Here is a 13,806-nt window from a genome sequence, read left to right as displayed (position 1 = left end):
TTGTCCACTCCCGGGATGAACACTGCTGACAGTGCGCTTACGTGATTCTCCGCCCAGCGAAGAATTCTGGTGGCTTGCGCCATCGCCACCCTGCTCCTTGTGCCGCCTTGTCGGTTTACATGAGCCACTGCGGTGATGTTGTCTGACTGAATCAGAACCGGTTGGTCGCGAAGCAGGGTCTCCGCTTGACGTAGGGCGTTGTATATGGCCCTTAGTTCCAGGATGTTGATGTGAAGGCAAGTCTCTTGACTTGACCAGAGACCTTGGAAATTTCTTCCCTGTGCGACTGACCCCCAACCTCGGAGGCTTGCGTCCGTGGTCACCAGGACCCAGTCCTGAATGCCGAATCTGCGGCCCTCGAGAAGGTGAGCGCTCCGCAGCCACCACAGGAGTGACACCCTGGCACTGGGGGATAGGGTGATTAACTGATGCATCTGAAGATGTGATCCGGACCACTTGTCCAGTAAGTCCCATTGAAAGGTCCTTGCATGGAACTTGCCGAAGGGAATGGCCTCGTATGATGCCACCATCTTTCCCAGGACTCGAGTGCAGTGATGTACTGACACCTGTTTTGGTATTAATAGGTTCCAGACCAGTGTCATGAGTTCCTGAGCTTTCTCTATCGGGAGATAAACCCTTTTCTGGCCTGTGTCTAGAATCATGCCCAGGAAAGGCAGATGAGTCGTAGGAACCAACTGCGACTTTGGAATATTCAGAATCCAGCCGTGTTGCCGTAACACTTCCAGAGAAAGTGCGACGCTGTTCAGCAACTGCTCTCTTGATCTCGCTTTTATGAGGAGATCGTCCAAGTACGGGATAATGGTGACCCCTTGCTTCCGCAGGAGTACCATTATTCCCGCCATTACCGTGGTAAATATTCTCGGTGCCGTGGAGAGACCAAACGGCAACGTCTGAAATTGGTAATGACAATCCTGTACCACAAATCTGAGGTACGCCTGATGAGGTGGATAAATGGGGACATGAAGGTATGCATCCTTTATGTCCAAAGACACCATAAAATCCCCCCCTTCCAGGCTTGCGATGACCGCTCTCAGCGATTCCATCTTGAACTTGAACCTTTTCAGGTATATGTTCAGGAATTCAATATGGGTGTGACCGAACCGTCCGGTTTCAGGACTACAAACATGGTCGAATAATAACCCCTTCCCTGTTGAAGGAGGGGAACCTTGACCACCACCTGTTGAAGATACAATTTGTGAATTGCAGTTAACACTATTTCCCTTTCGTGGGGGGAAGCTGGTAGGGCCGATTTGAGGTATCGGTGAGGGGGCATCTCTTCGAATTCCAGCTTGTATCCCTGAGACACAATTTCTATCGCCCAGGGATCCACCTGGGAGTGAACCCACTTGTGGCTGAAATATCGAAGACGTGCCCCCACCGGGCCTAGCTCCGCCTGTAAAGCCCCAGCGTCATGCGGTGGATTTTGTAGAGGCCGGGGAGGACTTCTGTTCCTGGGAACTAGCTGTGTTGTGCAGCTTCTTACCTCTGCCCCTGCCTCTGGCAAGAAAGGACGCACCTCGGACTTTCTTGTTTCTTTGAATCGAAAGGACTGCATTTGATAATACGGTGCTCTCTTAGGCTGTGAGGGAATAAAAGGCAAAAAATTTGACTTTCCAGCTGTAGCTGTGGAGACCAGGTCAGAGAGACCCTCCCCAAACAATTCCTCACCCTTGTAAGGTAAAACCTCCATATGCCTTTTTGAGTCGGCATCACCTGTCCATTGCCGAGTCCACAGGACCCTTCTGGCAGAAATCGACATAGCATTTATTCTAGAACCCAGTAGACTAATGTCTCTTTGAGCATCTCTCATATATAGGAAAGCGTCTTTAATATGACCCAGGGTCAACAATACAGTATCCTTGTCTAAGGTATCAATTTCCTCAGATAAGGTATCCGTCCATGCTGCTACAGCACTACACACCCAGGCCGACGCGATTGCCGGCCTCAGTAAGGTACCTGAATGTGTATAAATGGACTTCAGGGTAACCTCCTGTTTGCGATCCGCAGCATCTTTGAGGGTAGCCGTATCCTGTGACGGCAGGGCTACCTTCTTGGATAAGCGTGTTAAAGCTTTGTCCACCCTAGGGGAGGATTCCCAGCGTAACCGGTCCGTTGGCGGGAAAGGATACGCCATAAGAATCCTTTTGGAAATCTGCAGTTTTTTATCTGGAGATTCCTAAGCCTTTTCACATAACTCATTTAGCTCGTGTGAGGGGGGAAAGGTTACCTCCGGCTTCTTTTCCCCATACATATGCACCCTCTTGTCAGGGACTGGGGTTTCCTCTGTGATGTGCAACACATCCTTAATTGCTATAATCATATAACGGATGGATTTGGCCAATTTTGGTTGTAACTTTGCATCATCGTAATCGACACTGGAGTCAGAATCCATGTCGGTATCTGTGTCAACAGTTTGGGATAGTGGGCGCTTCTGAGACCCTGACGGCCTCTGTGACATAGGATCAGGCACGGGTTGGGACCCTGACTGTCCCGAGGCTTCAGCTATTTCTAACTTTTTATGCAAGGAATTAACATTATCATTTAAAACCTTCCACATATCCATCCAATCAGGTGTCGGCGCCATCGGCGGAGACACCACATTAATTTGCTCCCGCTCTGCTTCCACATAGCCTTCCTCATCAGACATGTCGACACAAGCGTACCGACACACCACACACACAGGGAATGCCCTCTCTGAAGACAATTTCCCCACAAGGCCCCTTGGAGAGACAGAGAGAGAGAGTATGCCAGCACACACCCCAGTGCTATAAACCCAGGAATAACACAGTAACTTAATGTTAACCCAGTAGCTGCTGTTTATATTGCTTTTTGCGCCTAATTATGTGCCCCCCCTCTCTTTTTACCCTCTTCTACCGTGTATCTGCAGGGGAGAGCCTGGGGAGCTTCCTCTCAGCGGAGCTGTGGTGAAAAAATGGCGCTGGTGAGTGCTGAGGAAGAAGCCCCGCCCCCTCGGCGGCGGGCTTCTATCCCGCTTAAATATGCAATTTTTTGGCGGGGGCTCATACATATATACAGTGCCCAGCTGTATATATGCTTAACTTTGCCAAAAGAGGTCCCAAATGCTGCCCAGGGCAGCACTTTCTTAAAATGCCCATGTCTCCTGCGGAGCCCGTCTATCCCATGGTCCTTACGGAGTACCCAGCATCCACTAGGACGTTAGAGAAAAGAAAAAAAAAAGAAAAAAAAATCTTTATGTAGTTTAACCAGGTGCCTTCTCTACAGGGCCACGTAATGTCTCAAAATGTATCCCTTCTTCACAGCACTAGAATTCCCACTGTACAATAAATGTTCAGTTACTATATTACCTACTAAATGGATCTATTAGTGCTGCCTGACAGAGGCAGCCGGATGAGTCATCCAAGTCTGACAGTGCCATTAAATGAAATGGACCAGAAACTAATGGAAGGTAACGTTAGAGAAGTACCATGGCAAGGAGGGGAGCTTGGCTCTATAGAGGGAAATTTATAAAAGTACTACTAATTGGAATTAAATCCAGCTCAAAACTTAAATGGTACAGGTCTGTGGAAATGCACACATAAAAAATGGCTACACAGGAAACAACTATTTGAAAAAGGTTTAGAAAAGGTGTAATATTTGGTGTAATATGGCTAAAAACCCTTGCCCTTTTTGTCACGCAACTCATTTTGGAAGTGACCCACATCTGTCACAGAGAATAAATCACCTAACTTAAAAACACAGCTCCTTGTACAAAGCATCTTTGAGACAGAAGAGTTAAAACGAACATGAACAGAAATATTCTTAGGTGAATTAGAACCTATGCTTGACGTTCCACTTGTGGTTTAATGTTCCACAAAGACAGCGTCTGTACTTCAGTATGCATGCAAGTGTGGACGGCTGTCAGAACCACTTCCTACTTAAATGTTATTCAATAAACAGGCCTCAATCCTAGTAGCTACAATGAAAGAGTAAAGATGTCAAAGCTCACCTATTAATTAATGATTAAATTGTATATATAAACATAAAAGAAGATTTTTGGAAATGTGTGTGCAGATTAAGGTGTAGAAAATAAAAACAAATAAAAAATGTGTAGTATAGCAACACCCTGGAAAATGGAAGCAACCATCTTATTGATTTATATGTCGCAGTAATATCTTTTAGTTAACCATGTTGCAGTTATATAAATGTCCTTCACAGATGCCACTTACGGATGTTTGTGTGTGTGTGTGTGTGTGTGTGTGTGTGTGTGTGTGTGTGTGTGTGTGTGTGTGTGTGGGGGGGGAGAAACATAAAGTGAGCAATTTTGCGATGTAAATGATTGCAATTTTTAAAAAAACAAGAGAACTGTCACACAATATCTCACTTTCTGATTCTCACACCCTATTACATTCCCCCTGTGATACTGGATCATTTTCCTCAATAAAAAAAATGAGGACGTCTATTTTTATCTTTTTTTTTTTTTGTATCATTTTTTAATTTGGTTCTCTGTCTCCTCTTAGGACTTGCACGAAAATCTGATGTCGTTTTAGGCCAAATTTCAGCAGAAAATTCTGCAGGGTTCACAAACTTTCAAGCACCACTGTATCTATAATAGTACTATATAGTAATATGCAGAGCATTCTGGGCTAGATTAATCAAAGCTTGGAGAGAGATAAAGTAGCAACAATCAGTTCCTATGGCCGGGTACACAGAGCAATACTGGCATGATCTGCCATATCGGAATGGTAAATCGTTCATATAGTCTAATGTGTATGCCCAATTGCGCGCTCCCACAGGTCACATGCAACATCTTCTGGATGGCAGTAGTGCACAGCAAATAAGAAGATTTTATGTGCGACCCAGTGCAGTGTACTGTAGGACAGAACAAGATATTGTTAAGTTATTCATTACATTGTGTAATGTGTGCGGCAATCTGCTATGGTTCAAGCCATAGAGAAAACGACCCGACCATCACACAATTGCCGGTCATACAGGTGTGTACCTGGCCTAACTGCCATTTTTGCAAACACAGGGAAAGATATACTAAGCCTTGGAGAGTGCCAGAGTGGAGATAAACTACCAACCAATCAGCACATAACTGTCATTTTTCAAACACAGCCTGTAACATGGCAGTTAGGGGGATTGACTGGTACTTTACCTCTCTCCACTTTTTCACTTTCCAAGGCTTAGTAGCTCTGCCCCACAGCCTGTAAAACTGGCTGATGGGTTGGTACTTTATTTCTCTCCACTTTCTCTCTCTCCAAGCTTTTATAAGCCCTAAATCTACCAAGTGCAGAGATACAGAATACAAGCACCAATGATTAGTGGTCAAGAAGGCCAGTCTGTAAGGGTGCCTACACACCAGCGCGATGCAGCTCAGACCACGATCACTAGCTGATCGTGGTCCGATCCCCCCGCCAGCTCCCTGCTTCCCGATGCGCACGGGAAGCCCCTATACCGATTCGATGCACGGTGACATGTATTCACCGTGCATCGGAACGGGTGATCTTAACTGCAGCAGTCAAGATCTCCGATCTGACGGGCGAGCGGCGGGTACGCGCACGGTTCAGAATAGTTAGCAGAAAAGGTACATTTCTGCAACGATTCCCATCCAATCGCTTGCACGACACATCGAAATCGGGGCCATGGGGACAATATCGTCCTGGAGTATACCCATACTTAGGGTATTAGTTTGATATGGTAAGTAGACTGTCAATGTATACAAATAAGATTATTTTTTTTCTGATACTAACAAAAGGTCAGCCCCGGCTATAATGATCAACAACTGCTATTATAACATGAAGCTTGGGGTCGACTTGTCACAATGTACTGTGCAGCTGGCTGTAAACAAGTCATACACACAATGCACTATTCATCTATATCCGGCCATTGAATGGTCTCATTTTCAGCACAGTTACAGAAATCCTGCTACTCCTATGCTATTCATACACGGGCTATTGGATGTCTGCCTCTCCTAATAAAAGTCAGCATATCTCTAAATACTCACCCACACAGAGTATATTAAAACTAAAGCCATGATTTACTGATTTGGTAACCAGCTGGTCCGGCAGGCTGTCAAATCCCACATGTCCAGAGAGAGGAAGACTGCGGCACCCTTCGCCCTTAAACACAAAATAAACATTGGCGTTATATCCCATGCATTATTTGACACGTGTGTTGCACAAAGCAGTGTAATAGATAAACATCACAGCAGCAATGATAGGATCCTGACACTACTGAGCACAGCATGGGTAACCACACAGTCCTTGGACGCTAGCAATTAGACGCTGGATTGAACAGGATGTTTAGTTATTCAGGTCAGGCAAAGGATCTGCACATAGGTGCTTCACGCTGCATGCAAAGCAGGTGCTCATTGTGCGTGTGACATGAGCCGTCACAGACACAGGCTTAGTAAAGCTGCAGCACACATCAATGTCCGGGAGGTGTAAGACAATACACTCTTCAACTCCAACACAGGATGTGCAGCAGTAATAACACACTGTACATACACTAGAAGCAACAACATATCCTACTCACATTACACAGAGGGAGGTATAGATGAGGGCTACTCTTCTGTAACATTTACATTTATAAACAGATTTTTCCTGGAAATAATTAGTGTGACACTTCACCTGGTTACGAGGCCTCGCTCTAGCAGTAGGGGTACAGTAACTGAATCAGAATATAGCAGAGGTTCCCAAACTCAGTCCTCAAGTAACCCTAACAGTCCAGGTTTTAACTATATCCATGCTTGTACACAGACTGTTTTATAAATTACTAAGGTACTAATGAAGGCCCTGATTCAGAGGTGGACCTCTGTGTGCAATATTATGCAAAAACCGCAGGAGTCTTATTTAGAAGTCCAGGGCCCAGTGGAGATCGCAAAGCCAATACCAATCGCATATGTTAGTGCATATGCAATTTGTATTGGTGTGATGGGCAGCGTATTTAGTTAGTACATCCCGCCCTTTGGATACAACGTCCACGGGTTATATATTCCACCTAGACGAAGCAAACATCTTGGGCGCACTACATAGGATTACCCTGGGTGGAATAGGTCACGCCTAGCAGAGAGGACACAAAATGGGTTGTTGCAGTGTCTTTACGCTAGGAGTAGGGTCCCTTGCTACCCGTTTGAATAACTGTTCGTACCCAGTTTTGTTTTATCACTGTTGTTTCCAACTGTAAAGCGCAATGGAATATGCTGCGCTATATAAGAACCTGTTAATAAATAAACGTAACCGTTTGGTCAAATTATTTTTTTATCCCATCCACAAGCACACCAGGTGAGGCAGTCATGCTGGGTGCACTACAAAAGTTTAAGACATACAAGACCCAAGGCATTTATGGGAAAACAGATGTGTCTAGTAGTATGATATACCCTGTATGGGTTCAATAGAGCTACAGTAGAAAGACAGTCAATAGGTTGACATGCAAAAGGTCGCTATGAACTTAGTCGACGCAAGCTTTTGGGGTCATTTTATAGGTTTCATCATATACGAGCCAAATTAGTGGCAGAGGTTATTCCCAATCATAGTCCACATGAATGGTAAGTAATAACAAAAAGTTGAAAAGAAATAGAAAAAATGGAGAAGAAAAAAAAAAAACTTGTGTCAACTGATGTCATGTCGATCTTTTGAACCTGTCGACCTTAAGAACTGTATCTTCCGACTCTGCCGACCTTTTGACGCAGTCAGCCATTTGGGGTCGACCTTTTGACTATATTTTTACTGTAGATCTATCAACCGGATACCACCCTGTATATGGGGGTTACAGGGAGAATACAATATACAGTAGGTATCACACAGATATAGAAAAAGGTTTACAAGAACACAACACACCGTAGACATAAAGGTGACATAATAAAATAAAATAGAAGGGACAGGCTAAAACCAACAATATTATAGGGTAAATAACTTCCTGTGGACAAGGGAGAAGTGCTGTGAATGCAGCAGCCAAGGGGTGTGGTGGGGGTGGGAAGTGAGGGGAAACAGTGCAGATTCCAGGGGCCTGTGAGGTCACCATAACATTTCTTCAGGTATTGCTTTCAGGCTTTTGCTTCCACACAGAAATGGGAAGAAAGAAATGACCAATCATGCTATAATATAGCAAAACTTTTTCCCAAAAGGCAAAGCACCACAATCCCTATGAGTATCCAGTGCCATGCCACAAGTCACTTCAGAGAGAGAGAGAGAGAGAGAGAGAGAGAGAGAGAGAGAGAGAGAGAGAGAGAGAGAGAGAGAGAGAGAGAGAAAAAAGAGAGAGAGAGAAGAGAGAGAGAGAGAGAGAGAAAAGAGAGAGAAAAAGAGAGAGAAAAAGAGAGAGGAGAGAGAAGAGAGAGAAGAGAGAGAAGAGAGAGAAGAGAGAGAGAAAAGAGAGAAGAGAGAGAGAGAAAAGAGAGAGAGAGGAGAGAGAAAAGAGAGAGAGAGGAGAGAGAAAAGAGAGAGAGAGGAGAGAAAGAGAGAGAGAGAAGAGAGAGAGAGAGAAGAGAGAGAAGAGAGAGAGAGAGAGAGAGAGAGAAGAGAGAGAGAGAGAGAGAGAGAGAGAGAGAGAGAGAGAGAGAGAGAGAGAGAGAGAGAAGAGAGAGAGAGAGAGAGAGAGAGAGAGAGAGAGAGAGAGAGAGAGAGAGAGAGAGAGAAGAGAGAGAGAGGAGAGAGAAAAGAGAGAGAGAGGAGAGAAAGAGAGAGAGAGAAGAGAGAGAGAGAGAAGAGAGAGAAGAGAGAGAGAGAGAGAGAGAGAGAAGAGAGAGAGAGAGAGAGAGAGAGAGAGAGAGAGAGAGAGAGAGAGAGAGAGAGAGAGAGAGAGAGAGAGAGAGAGAGAGAGAGAGAGAGAAGAGAGAGAGAGAGAGAGAGAGAGAGAAGAGAGCGGGAGAAAAGAGAGCGAGAGAAAAGAGAGCGAGAGAGAAAAAAGAGGATGGTTTTCCCACTCCACACAAAAAGCAAAATGAGCTCCTTTTCCCACTAACCCCTTTGGTTTTTTTTATTATTACTTTCTACTATAAGATCTATAATGAGAGAAATACTAAATTTGTCAGCAATTCTCCAAATTCTCATAAGCCGTATCTGAAAGTATACTTCAGCCAAAGTCTGAAAGCAACACCTGAACAAAATATTATTGTGTGAAATGGATGGATTCCGTGTAAAGGATTCTACACCTGTCTGAAATTAAGTCTTATTTCTTATGTCTTTTAGTGGTAACCTGAGGTTTTCTGGGTGATCAGTTATTCTGTGGGCATACAGTTTTCCGCATATTTTATTTATCAGCTCTTGCCGAAGGGTTTACACATGCACCATCTTGCATTTTTTCGAAATCTCACTCATGCACATTATGGCCATCCAGGAGCCATAATGCATCACATCGACACTATGCTGATGCAATAATGAAGAACAAAGATCTCCGCAGGGGTGCGTTATTGGAACACCATCCCAGTTATTCTTTTTGTTCATACACTGCAGCGCTAAGACATCATGCATCACTATGGTGGCAGGATGTCTCATAGCACTGAGAAAAGAGTCAGCACACATCTTTCCCAACAATCCACACAAGCTAAGGCTCTAGGCCTGGATCCCTATTTTTACTTATGATTGGCCATGGGCACCTTTTACAAAATCATGAGGCCCTAGACACTAGACTGAACACCGCTACTTATTTCACAGAAGCATTTGCATTTCTTAGTTTGACTCACTGTTCCCATCATAGTTTCCACATCTTCCTTTCATCTTAGGCACTACTTTTCAGTCAATGGGGTGAATCAATTGTTTGTGGTGCTCACGTTCGAGTGCCCTTTAGCTGCGGGAGGCACATTTATTCTTGCAGCCCCCTGAAGTGCAAGACGACGTGTGCGCAAAATCTGTGGTTTGGGTGCCCCAACCACTATTTCAGCCATTTTTCGAGCCTAAACCCGGTGCTTTTGGGTGCATCAATACTAATGGGCACCAGAACGGAGCAACAACAAATTGCTCCGATAGGCATCTATTCGTATAGATGCCCTTCAGGGGGCGCCGCACACAACTGAATCACCCACAATATCATCAATTCATCTGGAGTGGCCACCTTAAGTGTATAATGGCTACAGATATGCAAAAATTTGCTCTCTCCCTCCCACTATCTACATAAAAATAAACACAAAACAGCAGATACCTTAAAAACAGTACAGACGCTAAATATTCAACTCCCTTTAAACAAGATGAATAGATTAAATAAAATGGATTAAGTATATTGCACAGATAGAGATGCCTTCAGGTGTATGCTACATAGAAGACCTCTAAAGAATATATGTATCATTAATCGAAAATGACCCCAATATATATCACTTGCAGTGGTGGCTCTAGAGGTGGGGTAGTCCAAAATTCAAATAGGAGAGACACACCAACTGCCAGTGAGTCCGGGCTGGCGAAGTTGGCAGCGTTTGGGGTGGTAGCAGCGCAGTCCAAAATTCAAATAGGTCAGCCACACCTGCTGACCTATTTGAATTTTGGACTTCGCTGCATCCTCACCTCTGAAGCCGCCACTGATCTCTTGCCACAATTTGTGACGATAAGAAATATCATTACAATAGTTTTTCATCCCTATTTATTATAGCGGTTCAGACAAGATAGCCCTTTTGAACACTGACTGATTAGTCCCAGCAAACAAGTTATTTGGCATTCCATATGCTACCGTAGCAGTCTTTTGTTGATGTGATATCTCCTGTATCACAGACTTGGACGGGGTGTAATGAAGTCAGAGTTCAGTAACTGTGCGGGATGCCGTTTTTTTTTTGTTTTTTTTTTAAAAAGGAGCATTTAACTTTGTACAAGCTTGCCCCTTTTAAAAAAAAAAAAAAAAATTAGGAGTACGGCCGGCATCCCGCACGGTTGCAAATTTGGACTTTATTACATCCCACCCTTCAAAATAAGATTAACACTTAAGTTTAAAAAAAAAAAAAAAAAAAAAAAAAAGCGGAAACTGCTGTTTTGGAATTATTATTGTGGCCAAATCCTTGGTAAATAGCCCCCAAAGACGTTCAATTGCAGAGCTAGAGCATTAGAAGTCTTAAATACTGCATTAGATTTGCTTTGTAATAATACTAAAATATTCACAGTACAATCCGCACTTATTTTTGTCTTCCTATCCATGAGGATATAGATGAAACATCGGGACTGTGAGCCTTAGAAGTTGGAAGTGGCTACAGAAACTCACCATGGTGATGACAGAACGTTATTGTACAAAATATTTATGTGTGTCCGAGAGCTAGGAGTATGACACATCTGCAACAAAGAACAGCGGCACTTCACTGGAAAGCCACGTAGCACTCAAAGCGGTTAGCTATAAACAATTACAGTAGTTATTGCCAGCAAACTGTTTATAATGCAATTAGAGCACCATGTTAATAAGGTACAGATGACAAGCATACTAAAATAAAAAGTTTATTCTGTTAAAACTGTAAATTGATCAGGGTAACATTGCATTTTACTCACTTGGGTCTCTGTTAAACCACAGTACTGAACAAGGGGGAACTAGTATATTCTCTTTCCTTATAGGGTGTCACACCTTAAAGAAAGATGCTATTCTAGTATACATACTGACAGCAGGTGGAGCGAGTAAAGGAAAGCATGACGTTATAGGCAAACAATTAAGCATTGCACCTTAATGTAAGTTTATTTATGAATAGGAAGAAGCAGCTATCTTAGTCATTAATATTTCCTATGCAGATCCACCTTATGGCAACGTGACGATTTAGGGCCCGATTCAGCAGTAGACTGATTTGCAAGAATCACACAAGCTTTGCAAATACTTCCACTGAAAATGCAAATGCAGATGGAGGTGTCAGACACCTTCTTACTGCACTTGCGATCCCAGCGCTGCAACCGAGTTAGCAGCCTGGGATCAACATCGTGACCATCGTTTCTCGCAGACGGCCAGCTGAGTAAGCCACAGCTTACTCTGGCTGCTTGTCGCAGGGCGCAGTGGCGCACCCAGGGGGGGTTTCCGAGTACCAGAAACCCCCCTCATTTAGCTGCATGAGTATTATTAATGACTGTCTAGCGTCCTCTGCAGCCTGCTGTCTTCCTGGTGGCACTTGCAAGTGCAATAAAAGTTTACTTTATTTTAATTATAGTACATATATATCCATGTGCCTACATATATACACATGTATATACATACATACATATAAACACACACACACATATATATATATATATATATATATATATATATATATATATATATATATATATATATATATATATATATATATATGTATGCATGTTTAATATGCTATGTATATGTGTATATGGGTTCACTACGATCTCCCGGCGGCCGGCCTCCCGGCGACCAGCATACCGGCGCCGGGAGGCCGGCCGCCAGCTTACCAACAGTGTGGCGAGCGCAAATGAGCCCCTTGCGGGCTCGCTGCGCGCGCCACACTATTCTATTCTCCCTCCAGGGGGGTCGTGGACCCCCACGAGGGAGAATAAGTGTCAGTATGCCGGCGGTCAGGCTCCCGGCGCCGGTATGCTGGTCGCCGGGAGCCCGACGGCATACTGAAGACCACCCGTGTATATGTATATACATATATATATATATATATATATATATATATATATATATATATATATATATATATATATATATATATATATATATATATATATATATATATATATATATATATGTGTGTGTAGATATATGCATATATATATATATATATATATATATATATATATATATATATATATATGTTTTAGATATAGATACAGATATATATATATATATATATACATACACACATACATACACACACACACACACACACACACACACTAGTTTTACGGACCCAGCATATACTGGGTCACCTCAGTCCCCACCCCCGTGATTGGCTCCGCCCAGTTCTGGAAACCCCCCCATGCAAATCCTGCGTTTGCCACTGGGGCGCCTTGCAAGCCAGAAAGTATGCATACAGAGACGCAGACTCTGGCCTTGCCACTCCTGGAAAACGGGGCAACACTCCCCTATATATGGAAATGCCGTCCGTCCTCGCGTCAGGCAGAGTCGGAAGCGGGCCTGTGTACGCTCACTCAGGACAGTTCTGCACATGCACCGAACGGGTCCGGGACCTGCATGCATTCCCAATGAGTGGGCATATGCGTGGGCATTTGAATCAGCTTCTAGTGCTGAATCAGGCCCTTAGTCCCCATGTCTTGCAAGGTCCCATCATCACTTTATCGAGTACTGAAAATTGGTCCATCAGTGACTGTCCCCTCCAGAGTCCAGACTAACTTTCCTCAGCCATCTACTCCTTCCCTGCACCTTGCTATTTTTGCGCTGCAGGTACACCACTTTCCACCCTCTTGTACGCTGGCGCCTGCTACTTTGCAACCTGTCGAGCTCCTATTTTCTTGCAGTGGCTATCCCAGACAGAAGAACCTGGAGGGGGCTGGCTAAAAAGTGGTCTTCATCAGAAGACACAAGGCAAGGAAAGAGGTAAAGAGAACACTTAGGGCCTAATTCATGTTGTACGCAATGCCGATGTTCACACAACTGAGCGATCGGCAGACTGCGCATGTGCCACGATCATTCAGCGCACTCACCAAAGGTTCCTATGCGATGCAAGGATTTCATTGCAGGGTTATTGACAGGAAGGGGCCGTCTCGGGGAGTTAACGGTGAGTTTCAACAAAAACGCAGACGTGTCATGGCCGTTTTCGGGGCGTGTACATAAAGAAACATGGCGCCAGTATCACTACTGCCACGGCCAGTCTGCGTGGCCATAAACTCACGCGAGGAGTCAATGTTCCTGAGGACTTTATGATGGCTCCGTTGGGCATCTATATTAATTTCTGGC

General features: G+C 44.1%; 1 protein-coding gene across 4 annotated transcripts in view; it reads right to left on the bottom strand.

The window, feature by feature from the left end:
• Positions 1 to 13,806, bottom strand: part of SEPTIN6 (septin 6) — a 153,115-nt gene that overhangs the window by 113,640 nt on the left and 25,669 nt on the right. For all 4 annotated transcript variants that reach the window (XM_063937339.1, XM_063937337.1, XM_063937340.1 and 1 more), the window contains exon 2: positions 5,987 to 6,101. In XM_063937339.1, coding sequence (XP_063793409.1) covers positions 5,987 to 6,101 — 115 coding nt within the window. The remainder of the gene's footprint in view (positions 1 to 5,986; positions 6,102 to 13,806) is intronic.

This window comes from Pseudophryne corroboree, chromosome 8 (assembly GCF_028390025.1).
Source record: "Pseudophryne corroboree isolate aPseCor3 chromosome 8, aPseCor3.hap2, whole genome shotgun sequence".
In the NCBI taxonomy this organism is placed as follows: domain Eukaryota; kingdom Metazoa; phylum Chordata; class Amphibia; order Anura; family Myobatrachidae; genus Pseudophryne; species Pseudophryne corroboree.
Note: the sequence above shows the minus strand (reverse complement) of the source record. Positions and strands in the feature narration are given on the sequence as shown.